General features: G+C 34.1%; 1 protein-coding gene across 1 annotated transcript in view; it reads right to left on the minus strand.

Moving 5' to 3' along the window:
• TMPRSS15 (transmembrane serine protease 15) overlaps positions 1-13,353 on the minus strand; it is a 126,553-nt gene that overhangs the window by 40,309 nt on the left and 72,891 nt on the right. Inside the window, exons 16-17 of the mRNA XM_086676348.1 lie at positions 12,361-12,486; positions 10,257-10,397 (exon numbers count right to left, since the gene is read on the minus strand). Of these exons, the coding sequence (XP_086532474.1) occupies positions 10,257-10,397; positions 12,361-12,486 (267 nt within the window). The remainder of the gene's footprint in view (positions 1-10,256; positions 10,398-12,360; positions 12,487-13,353) is intronic.

Consider the following 13,353-nt stretch of genomic DNA (forward strand, 5'->3'; position numbering starts at 1 on the left):
GTTCAAAACTGAATTGTATTAATCTCCGTAGAGACTTTTTCAATTTATGATGACCACATGTAATAGTACTTGAAAGGAATCATTCCTGTTGTTTTAGAATCTAGGTTGTAGCCCCAAATCTGAGAGTACTGATAAATATTGTTACACTCTAAATAGAAGTACTAAATATATCCATACTACACTTAACTAAAAAATAGATCAAAATTGGTCTAGCAACTATTAACACCCATCACCTATTTCCAGCTCTATTTTTATATAAAAGAAGATTAAAGTTTTTTTTCTAAAAGAAGACTGTGTAATGTCCTTGAAGAAGAGTGGGAGAAGGGAATATGGTGCCATCCAGCGCACCAGCTGAGGAATGCTCCAAGGCATCCATTCATATTGAGTTGACTTAAAGGGAGAAGGCCATCCTATTACTTTCAGCCTAAAGAATCACAAGGACCAGTGTTTCCATAGGATTAACGCAGGGACTTTCAGATTTTTTTTTCCAACAGATGTGTGTTTCTGTGTGCTTGTGTGTGTGTAACTGAACACAATTATTTTGTTCTATTCTATTCTAAATTTTATTCTATTCCATTTTATTCCATTCCATAATAAGAAATGTTTATCGAAACCAAATAAATCGATTTCATGATCCACTTTTTGAAAACAATCAGACTAAACTGAAGTATAGTGAATGATTTCACAGAAGACTGTGACTTTAGTTTCTTAAGGTTTGTGGGCATATAACTGTATAATTAAAGACCTGTGTTCTCTTCCTATGTAATGAATTCAAAGTCAGAAAGTTAGGCTGGAGCATCTCTTGATGGTAATTAGGGGCCAGGAGAGAGAGTGGCAGTGGAAAGAACCTACATTTTCTCCATGCGAGAAAAGTGTGTAAGTTTTTTTTTTTTTTTTTTTTTTTTTAATCAGTGGACACTGGACGATGTAATGGAGGGACAGCTGCCTTACAGGACAAGCAGGCTCAACACAAAGAAGTGGAGTGATGGAATCTGAGGTGGGTTAGGAGCTCAGCAGGGCTAGAGATTGGCTAGGAAGAGTACCACCCATACCTACAGTGCAGTAGGCCTGGGGAAGGGGGGTGGGAGAGGAATGCTCCGAAGAACTCACAGTTCTGTTCTACCAAAGAGCTAGCTAGCATTTGGCCAGGAGCCACTGTAGGCCAAAAGAAAAATACAGTGATGGTAGATTTTTCTTGCTTGCCTTTCCTCTGACACTACAGCTATAGGAAAATGGAAGGGAAAGAAAGTGAAAAATGAGTCAAAGGCAATATTTCTACCTCCTCTACCTTAAGTTATTAGGTTAGGTTATTAGTTTACAGAGTTGGGAGGTAAAAGAAACTTTGAACTAGATGATATTAAAGTTTGGATGCTGTATTTGACAGTACATCTTAATATCTAAAAGTGAATCTTAATTAACCAGTTAAGAAAATTTAACACCTAAAATAACTGGAAAAGTGAAGAGATCTGTCTGAAATATCCAGGGGCCAAAAGAGAGATTTGAAATAAAGTAGGTGGAGAAAAAGAAAACATTTTCTGTTTACACTCTTGTTAAATCCATTCTTTAAATTGAATATACAATTTACTAGCTACAATATCTATATGCTTTGTTTGTTCATCTTTACATGCCCAGGGCTTGATCCAGTGCCTGGCACATCTGATAAAGTGAATTAATTTATGTCAAATGAGTGATATGCCTCAAAGATCAGTATGAACCCCAGTAATAGAGTTGACACAATATAAAGCAATCTTTAAAAGTACAATTTAAAAAATACATTTTTAAATTGGGCAGTTGATCTTCTAATGGTAACTCTATTGAAATGTAAAATAGGAATTGATTCCATGAATTACCAAGATAAAATATACTTGTTTGTTTTTGAATGGTGGCTAAAACATAAGCTCTGGAATCTTATGACCTTGGTTTGATCCGCAGTGTAGCTATTTTCTTTATGTTTATTTTTAACCTTGAGCAAATAAGTTAATCTTTCTGAACCTTAGTTTCTTTGTCCAATGGGAATAAACAATATTATGTCTTAGGTATGTTATGAGATTCAGTTTAAAAAAATGAAATTTAGTATACCAATATGAATATATTGAATGCTCAAGGAATAATATTAACAGCAAAAAGAGTAACACTTAGAAAGCATCCCTTTCACTAACTTTCAGATAACCATATAAACAACAAGAAATCATACCTACTCTCTTTCTCTGGGTATCTTAAAACGACAATTGGAGCTGTTTGTACTTTGTTTTGAACTTTGAAGAATTCTATACTTTGCAACCCAAATCTAAGTTCCATTAATAAGAAATATTTTAAGGAAGACATGGCTGGTCTAGTTGTTTCTGTAAATATTTACCCCATGAGAGAAGTACATTACATATATCAACCATGATACTATTAAGGATGTTCTTGTAAATGTAATTATCAACTTGTTTCACAAACACGTATTTTTTAACCAGATTAGTGAGATGATAAATGGGCGAAGACAATTATATATTCTACAAGCAAGCGTTAATATTTTAACTGACTTTATATTTTATCTCTCTACTATTGATTTTCCTTTACAAAGCAGGAAGGCTTAAAACTATGTATACATGTGTTTGTATTTGTATATTCTATTTTAAATCTATGCTTTGATACATATTATATTTATTTAAAAAGTTGATAGCCTAATTACATATCCCTTATTAAATACCTTAATATAGAAGGGTAGTCAGCATGAGTTATTTTAAAATTATCTCATTACTTTGTTTTCATAGCTTATTAAAATCATTATGTAAAAATTGAGTTCTCAATAGCAATAATTTATTTCACAGATAAGTTTATTGATAATTTTACTCTTTTACTAGGGTAGTCAGGCTACATTCAATTGGAAAAGCACATGTTTGCCAAATGGAAATATAAATTTCTGAATGAAAATATGAGTGAATACATGCATAGAGATCTGAAATTGTAATTTATTTTTGTGCTGTAGCCTGAAGCTGTTAGGGTTATACCCTGTGAATCCAAAAAACTAACTTCTTTCTGTAAAATGGATGCATTGAATGAAAAAATACTGAATGGGACAAAATGATGTATTGTTGCTGACCTAAGTAGAAATTATAAATTCTGAAGAAAGTTGTGAATAAACTCTTTCAAAATTTTCCTTACATGCATGAACTGGATTCTGATTCTTTGCCACATATAACAGTTCAGCTTCATTAAGAAGTCTTTAGTCCCAAAGTGTAACTCTCTGTGGCCTCTGAAATCTTACGTCTGATCATTTTATGCCCATAGAGAGAGAGGGAAAAAGAAATATTGCTAAGAATTGAATTTTCCCATCTTCTTTTTATGAAGTCTCCAGTAGCCCTGCCTCGTTTAGTCAACATATGCTTGGCTTTAAATGGAACTGAATTGATCTCTAAGGCACATGCCACACAATCTGGGGAGGGCTCTAAACCCCTAAATGTAATCAGCTGCCGCTTCCACAGTTGCCTGATAAGCACTATTGAATTCCGAATTAAGACTCTGAGTATGAGAAAAGAGCAATAAGGGGACGTTTATGGGAGACACATCTTAATAAATCTATATTTCATATGCTCTAGTTTAATTTACAGGGAAATGTTAAAAATAGGATAAGGAAAAGAGATACAAAAATGTGTTATACAATTGTTTTGTATTTCAGTTGAATGCATTGGAAGGTGCCCTTAAAATATCACACAAGATAAATGAAGTACATAAATGCTGAAAATTTGTGATATCCCTTTCATACTCCTTTCTAAAATGATCACCAAAGCAGGGCACCATATAAACAGATAAGTGTGCTCGAGCTCTCTTTCCATTATCAGCTTGATTATCTTCCACTGCCAATTCCCTGTTTCTATAATTGCTTTTCAGTCTTTTGGTGTAAAAATCTCTCTGGGAGACTGTGCTGATGACGATTCATTCACTCCATTTTCTACTCCCCAACAGCATCTGTCCTGTGTCCAGGAGGGATGAGAAATCACATTCCCAGCATATTCACCACACAGTGATGGTCATGGAAGATTCCATTCTAGCAACGATCGGGAATTCTCTCTAAATGATTTATTTCTTAAATATCATAATCACAGTAACTGAAATCTAGTGAATGGGCAACTATGAATAACCCCTTCACCAAAAACTTGGTATCTGTTTTGTGTTGAAAGTAACAGGTTGTGCTCTTTAGGCTTTTATCTTGAATAGGATTACTTGCAATATTTTTCAAAATCCTAGGTGTTATATTTATCTCATTATACAAATCTAATAAAAACCAGTAACTAATATTGTTGTTGGAAGAGATTTGTTGCCATATTCCTTTTCATAATCTATTCTCTTTCCACTTTTCTCCTCTCTTAAATGTTTTTTAAAAGACCTACGTTTGTCTAAAATTTTGTTGCAAGATGATTTCTTTTTGTAGACGGTGGAATGCCCAATAATTATTCTAATTGTTTGGAGACATAAAAAAAATCAATTTCCTTATTGATTAGAGTTGTTAGTTATTTTATCTCATGAATTCAGTTGTTTTACAGTTCATCTCTGTTTCTTTAAAAATATACGTTTTATTTATTTATTTATTTATTTATTTATTTATTTATTTATTTACTGATTTATTTTCTTTCCGTTTCTAAGAGTTTGGCTTTTTTAGATTCCACCTATGCAATATGCTGTAGTATTTGTCTTCCTCTGACTTATTTTATTTAGCACAATGCCTTCAAGGTTTATCCATGTTGTCACAAATGACAGGATTTCCTTCCTTCTCATGGATAAATAATATTCCACTGAATATAATATACCACATCACCTTTATCCATGTATCTGTAGATTGGCACTGAGGTTGTTTCTATTCCTAGGCTATTGGAAATAATGTTGCAATGAACGTGGAAGTACAGATATGTCTTTGAGATTCTGATATCATTTCTTTTTCATTCTTACCCAAAAGTGGGATTGCTGGATTTCATGATAGCTTTTTTTTGTTCTTCTATTTTTTTTTTTTTTTTTTTTTTGGAGAGAGAGTGAGCACAGGAGAGGCAGATGAAAAGGGAGAGAGAGAATCTTAAGCAGATTCCATGTCCAGAGCCAACTCGGGGTTAGACCTTCACACACATAAGATCACGACCTGAACCGAAAGCAAGAGTTGGTTGCTTCACCAAACAAGCCACCCAGGCACCCCTGGGTTATATGGTAATTCTGTTTATTTTTTTAAATTTTTTTGGAAGTTCTATTTTTAAGTTTTGGCAGAAACTTCATAATGTTTTCCACAGTGACTAAACCAATTTGCTTCTCATCAGTAGTATACAAGGGTTCCCTTTACCTCACATCCTCACCAGCACTTGGTTATTTATTACTTGTCTTTTGAATAATAGCCATTTTAACAGGTGTGAGTTGACAGCTCATTGTAGTTTGATTTGCATTGCACTGATAGTGAATGATGTTGAGCATCTTTTCATGTACCTATTGGCCATTTCTATATCATTTTTTGGGAAAAAAAATGTCCTGCTCTTCTCCTCTTTTTCTGAAATTCAGATTGTGTGTTTTTTTATTAAGTTTTTAATTTTAATTGCAGTATAGTCAACACACAGTGTTTTGTTAGTTCAGTGTTGTGTTAGTTTCAGGTGTACATTATAATGATTCAAAAAAATATAATACTTTTTTCATAAGTTCTTTCCATGACATCATTCTTGGAAAAAATTTGGGAGGCCCTCTTCTCCAGCAGAGTAGTTATTGGGTGTTTTCTTGCACTATTTTAAGATACTTTGAAGAATTGAGCACTTAATTCTTTTGCATTAAAATATAGATGATATTGATGCTTATGCATTTAATTATCCACAAATCTTAGAAATATAACCATATCGTTTTTAAGTATCATCATGAAATGAGTAATATATTGTTGAGAGTGCTGCTATAAACATTGGGGTACAAGTGCCCCTATGCATCAGTACTCCTGTATCCCTTGGGTAAATTCCTAGCAGTGCTATTGCTGGGTGATAGGGTAGGTCTATTTTTAATTTTTTGAGGAACCTCCACACTGTTTTCCAGAGTGGCTGTACCAGTCTGCATTCCCACCAACAGTGCAAGAGGGTTCCCGTTTCTCCACATCCTCTCCAGCATCTATAGTCTCCTGATTTGTTCATTTTAGCCACTCTGACCAGATGGATGAAGAAGATGTGGTTTCTATATACAATGGAATACTACTTGGCAATGAGAAAGAATGAAATCTGGCCCTTTGTAGCAACATGGATGGAACTGGAGAGTGTGATGCTAAGTGAAATAAGCCATACAGAGAAAGACAGATACCATATGGTTTCACTCTTACGTGGATCCTGAGAAACTTAACAGAAACCCCTGGGGGAGGTGAAGGAAAAAAAAAAGAGGTTAGAGTGGAAGAGAGCCAAAGCATAAGAGACTCTTAAAAACTGAGAACAAACTGAGGGTTGATGGGGGGGGTGGGAGGGAGGGGAGGGTGGGAGATGGGTATTGAGGAGGGCGCCTTATGGGATGAGCACTGGGTGTTGTATGGAAACCAATTTGGCAATAAATTTCATATATTGAAAAAAAAAGAAATGAGTAATATATGAGGCTGATCTGATTTTTAACACATTTGAAAAATGATTATATTTATTTTGCTTAGAAATTTGCCAAAAAAAAAAAAATTAAAAAAAAAAAAAAAAGGGGCGCCTGGGTGGCGCAGTCGGTTAAGCGTCCGACTTCAGCCAGGTCACGATCTCGCGGTCCGTGAGTTCGAGCCCCGCGTCAGGCTCTGGGCTGATGGCTCAGAGCCTGGAGCCTGTTTCCAATTCTGTGTCTCCCTCTCTCTCTGCCCCTCCCCCGTTCATGCTCTGTTTCTCTCTGTCCCAAAAATAAATAAACGTTGAAAAAAAAAATTTAAAAAAAAAGAAATTTGCCAAAAAATTTTCCTCTTGAATTTAAAAATGTAAATAGGAAATTTTATAATACTAATTACTGCTTATTAATATTTTACAGACAGCAGTAAGACTTTGTGATTTTTAGTCATTTAATCAGATCCAAAAGTTTTTTTCCCCTTTATAGCTTCCCCTGTTAGTTTCAACTGGTTCTTTCCCTTTGGGGAATTTTCATTATTTTTAAATTGTAGCTTGGTGTTTTTTCCTGCATCCTCATTCTAGACTTTCACATCTTTCCAACTTTTTATATATTGTTTTTGCATTCCTTTTTATTTAAAAAAATTATGTTTGTTTTTGAGAGAGAGAGAGAGAGAGAGAGAGAGAGAGAGAGAGAGAGAGACAGAGAGAGGGGGAGACACAGAAACCTAAAGCAGGCTCCAGGCTCTGAGCTGTCACTACAGAGCCTGACCAAACCACAAGATTATTACCTCAGCTGAAGTCAGACGCTTAACTCACTGAGTCACCCAGGCACCCCTGTTTTTGTATTCTTGATCATGCTTTTGTGCAGCAATTATTTGTGGAAATGTGGATATTTTGGTGCTAGAGTATTTGAATTAGTATGCAAGCAACCAAAAAACTGTGCTTTTTACACCATTAACAAAGACTTCTAATCAAACCAGAAAAAAGAATTTGGTTGTGCTAGAGTTTAAACAGGAAATTGCTCTGCCTCAAATAGCCATGGTTTTCCAAATATCTTAAGGGGCAACTAATTTGTAATATCATTTTTGGGGGGCAGTGTTCAGCAAGATATTAGGAGCTAAAATTAAATATTAATATTTTGTAAAAAATTACAAGTCATAATTTTAGGTATAAAAATAATGTTGAAACCATTTTGTGTCTTCTACTATTAGCTAAAGTTCTTTATTATATCATTTGCTTTCTATTAACAGTAAGAACCAATTAGGTTTTATCAATAATACACATTCAAAGTCTTTTTTACCTTAGAAGCACTAAATATTATATACCAAAATTTCCTTATCCATGTCCATTATTCATCTACACTTTAAAAGTATCATCAGAAAGTCAAACTATTAACCTAAGTTAAATCAAATGTTGGATTAAATTAAAATATTAGGTTCACTCACAAACAGAAAAAAACTGGAATAAAATACTGGCAGACAAATATAGTTACCATAGTAAAATCAAAAACAACAGAATTATCAGAGAACAGAATTAGTAGCTTAATTCAAAATGATGGTCTCTTTTCATAATTTGGCTACTGTTGATAATGCTGCTATAAACATTGGACACAAATGTCCATTGATTGATGAATGGATAAAGAGGATGTGGTACACACACACACACACACACACATATACACACTGGAATATTACTCAGCTATAAAAAAGAATGAAATCTTGCCATTTGCAGTGATGTGGATGGAGCTAGAGACTATTGTGTTAAGTGAAATAATTCAATCAGAGAAAGACAAATACTATATGATTTCACTCATATATGGAAGTTAAGAAACAAAACAAATGAACATGGGGGAAAAAAGAGAGAGAGAGGCAAACCATAAAACAGACTCTTAACTATAGAAAACAAGCTAAGGATTGCTGGAGGGGAGGTGAGTGGGGGGATGGGTTAAATAAGTGATAGGGAATAAGGAGGGCACTTGTGATGAGTACCATGTGTTGTACGTAAGTGGGGAATTACTAAATTCTACATCTGAAACTAATATTATGTTGTATTTTAAATAAATAAATCATTGGAATTTAAATAAAAATCTGAAGCTAAACAAACAAAAAATAAGACAAAATGGTAGTCTCAAAATTGCCTTGATTAATATTTTCCAGTGATATGATTCTTTACTAAGTTAGTTCCTTATTATATGTATGTATATATCATACAAATATATATGTCATAAAAATATATATTTATAAATGTATACTTACATAAATATATAATATCTATTGCTATCTTCATGTCACTATATTTTCTTTTTTACTCCTCTGAAAAATAATTATAAGTATGACTTTAAAATAGTCTTAATTTATAAAATAAAAATAATTTAAATCCTGTCATTTTCTCCATTTTCTCCTTTGTCATGGACTGTATTTTAAGATAAAAATCTAATTTTCAGTAGGTCTCAAAGTCTTTATTCCCATCGTTTTATATTACATATTTATCATAGGTTGAAAATATTCAAATCACACTGCAAATATTCAATTCACTAATTGAATATTTTGATTGATGCATGTCACTGTTGCTTACAAGTCACAAGTCGCTGTGTCTAAAACCGGTCACAAAATCCAGAAGGCAGGTCAGTTGATTGGGCTACCACTCACTCCTACCTAAGTAGGTTGGCTAATAATTGATGCGGCTTATTTTCATGGCAGGTTGGTAGACCAGATACAGATCAACTTTGTAGTAAATCTGAAAGCATTCAACTTTCAGAGATGCAGTCAAAGGTTTAGGCCAGTTGTAAGTGGAGGAACAGATATTTGCACAGCTGGATCTGAGATTAGATAACAAGCCAGATGAGGATCAGTGCCTTGACCCCTACCTCTTTTCTAGACATTATGGTCAAAGACAAACTGACCACAATCTCCTACGGAAAGGAAACATAGATAAAGGAAATGACATATATTCTGTCTTCCTGACATATTATCCCCTTGGAGAGGACCACAGAGTTGTGGGCGGGGGTATAAGAAAAATCACACTCCAAGGGGAGCAGCAAGTGATCACAAATTCACTATAAATTGTCAAATGCAAAGAGATATACCATATCCTCTGTCTGTGCTTATAGAGATACAGATACATGATAAGCAGGCAGGCAATTTTGTTTTGGCCTGCTGATTATGTTATGGTCTAATAAAAAATGCAGGATTAGAAGATTATACATGCCAGTAATATCAGCATCAAATTCCTTCATCCTTCACGGCAGCAGCTTTACACTGGTTTGTCTTTAAGAAGTTAGTGATGTTAATTTTTTAATTGGATGTTGTTGGAATCCAAACAGCTCACTTGCCTGACTCCCCGCTGTTCTCTGAAAATGCTTTTGGCAAATGACATGACAGATAATCCTCCTTCCTCATAGTCCCAAGTACCCTGCTTTTAACATTTAAAATGGCCCTCTTCAGTGAACAAAATTCACGACGCTACACCCCAGAGAAGTACAAGTAGGTCTGCTGAAAATATGGATTCTTTCTTTGAACCGACTTAAGCAGCAGTTATACAGATGTAAAGGTAGGAAGAAAATCTCTGATAAAATGAAGACAGATGAATGTATTTGAATGCAAACAATGAAGTCGTATTTAGGCTTCAAAATACTGTCTGGTTGTATCGTTTTGCTCCAAAAGTTACAATTCAACATGTAACCCTAAGTGCACATACCTGGAATCCCCAGGTAGTAGCCAGTAGTGAAGTTTGCTTTAAATCCCCCTTTTGCCAACAGATCGTCAGTGATGAAAAGCACAGTCATTCTACTGGTGGTTGAGAACACATCCTTTACTGGACCAGGCCCTGTGTACACAGCTGCTCCAAATGAAAACAAGATAACTATTGAGGGGATTCTTTGAATCTAGAAGAAAATAGACTCGTTTCTGTCAGTTCCACCTTCTAGATATATGCTACATGCAGCGTAGCTTGCTTGGGAAGCGACCACATATAAATAACTATGCTTTCTTTTAGATTTTGGACGCTGCTTCTAGGAAAGCCAACTTCTCTATTGATCTTTTCCACTATTGCTGTGGCTCTATAATTTAATGATGAATTATTTATATTATCTGGCTTAGCACCACTACTATTCAAAGCTCATGTTATCCCAGAAGAAATGATTATATGTCTGTTTTAAAGACCTTTAGAAAATAGTGGAGATTATAGCTTCCCTTAGTAAATTTTTGTCCAAATTTATTTGGTTTTCTTTTGTGTGTGTGAGTTGAATCATTAAACTAAGCTGAAGGATTGGATTAATTAGAGACAGATAATATAAACCTAAGTTATGTTTTCAAAATGTTTCCCACTAACCCCTGGGCTATGGGGGTTTCACAAATAATGAAATACTCTCTACTACACAATAAAGACTTAAGCTAGTTAAAAATACGTTCATATTATTAGATATTTTATGTATTAGAATCCCCTAAAGTGATTGTTTCAAAACAGCTTCTTGCCTAAAATTTTGAAAATTATGATTCTGGGATCCTCTGGAATTCTTATTTACCTTCCAATAATTAATGTAAATATTAAGAGGTGAAATGACAAAAATAATTTTTCTTAGATCATAAGAACACTGAAATTTTCATTAGAGGGGCAATATAACCTAAACATGGGAAAATAACTCAAAATGTGTTCATAACTATGTATATAAAAATCAAATTTGAAGTTCCTCAGTTCTTATTAGCACTAGCCTCCCAGCCCCACCGAGATTTTCATTGTTGATACGTTCTTTGTGTGGCTCTCAAAATCTTCTAGGAAGCCTGTACGTTAGAACTTTGTGGGATTTTGCTGAAGAACCTTGTGTAAGCAGCAATGGATTAGTATTGCTGGGAACCCTCCCCACCACCCTGCACCTTTACTGTAGAGAAAGTTCCCTCTGGTCTTCTCCGTTGGTTGCAGTGTTCATGTGATTGCACCCTGATTGCATAGTTACCTGGTCAGACTTTGTAGGAAATGATAAATATGAGTCCAAAGCACAGTTAGATAAAACACTTTTACTTGTGAAGTGTGTTGTTTCATCATGCATTCCAGTTGACTCTATAAGCATTTTCATAATTTAATATATCACTTATCAAGAGACACTTTCTTAAAATATTGGTAGTAGTTAAGTAAGATAATAGCTATCACATTTGACTGATAGATTTTTATTATGTTACCATATATTTTATGACCTATGTACCAGAATTCCTCTAGAATAGTACACTTTCTCCCATGTTTATTAAAAAAATAGTAATCAATAGAAGTTAGGGAAAAATCAACTTTGATCAGTATTCGAATCATTTTCAGATACTTATATAGAAGCAGCTGGTACTAGAGACACAATCAGAGTAATAATGAAATGTAAATAAAAAATCATAAAACATTTTTGCATAACAAACACAATTTGTTCCTTTAGTTTGAAGTGAAACAAAACTGGATTTAATAGCTACTTTTGGAAATATGATGTATACATAATGCATATTAAACTGAGTAATGCATGTTTTTAGCTCTTAGTCTCCAAGGTATAATGCTCACTGTAGTGAATTAATATAGCTGGTAGAAACTACTCATGCAAAAATATTAATTCTGGTTTGCCAAGGATGCTCAAGAAGAATATTACTCTCTCATTATTGCAAACACTCTCATTTTGGAAGCTCCACATAAAATTTGACATGTTACTCTGCTGTTGTAATGTCATTTTGCTTGTTGTAAAAGACTGATTATTTTTATTGGGAAATACTTTCTCTATCATTCCAACATCTTGAGCCATACAACCTTCACAATACTTAAATTGCAGACTTACCTAAGAGCAAAGAATCATCTCCTCTACCATCTCTGATTTCCACTACGTCTGCAATATTTTCTAAGTCAAATTCTTGAAAATGAAGTTGTATATTCTTTCCCTTTTGTGCATTTAAATTCCAAATACCTTAAAAGTAAAACATGACAACACAGTTTAGAACACACTTCTTTTGATTTCCCTCAAAAGCTTTACTCCCTTGAGAATTTCAAATTTCTCTGAACTTTCATATATTAGGTAAATATCATGTCCCTCCACAGCACCCTGCCTTTCCTTTTATTGTTACACTACCTTGGGTATTTTGTAAAGCCTGATAATTTATCTACATCTTCATCTAGACCGTGTCATGTTTGTTTCTTCTTTTCTCATTTCAGTGCCTAACAAAGTGCCCAATAATATTTATTTAATAAATCAACAAATTTAATAAATTTGTTCAAATTGTTCTTTTAATATTCCACTGATGTTTCAGAAATTTTGTACAAATGATATGTTTAAAAGATGTCTTCAATGTGGAGTAGAGATGATAATCTCTGGTTCCCCCTACAAGTCAAATTAGATTCATGGTTGTTTATTTTTTTGGATCAGATAAGCCCCTGGAATAGTGACTTTATTCTCCTATGAAAGTGATATTTACTTATCTCTGGGTCATTTCAAGGAAGAAAAGCTGACATTTTCTAACAACACATTTTTCACTGTCATTAGAGCATTTCTTTTACTGGTAGATTTTCCCATTTAGATTGGTGTTGCTATCTTCGATGCGGCCATGTGAGGAACATATCTGTTTCCCAGGCCTACTGAAGTGGAATATTTGTAGGATGGGCTGGGGAATTGGCATCTTTAACATAATTTCTATGCAGTTTGAATGAGCTACTCTACTTAGAAATATTGACCTAGATATAGGCTCTGTTCAGTTTTAGCAAACTATTCTTCCCTCTACACTTAATGATTTTCTAGTGAATCCTCATTATTTCATCTTTTATACTGAGAAACTAGCTA

This window comes from Puma concolor, chromosome C2, assembly GCF_028749965.1.
Source record: "Puma concolor isolate L17-30 chromosome C2, mPumCon1.1.hap2, whole genome shotgun sequence".
Lineage (NCBI taxonomy): Eukaryota > Metazoa > Chordata > Mammalia > Carnivora > Felidae > Puma > Puma concolor.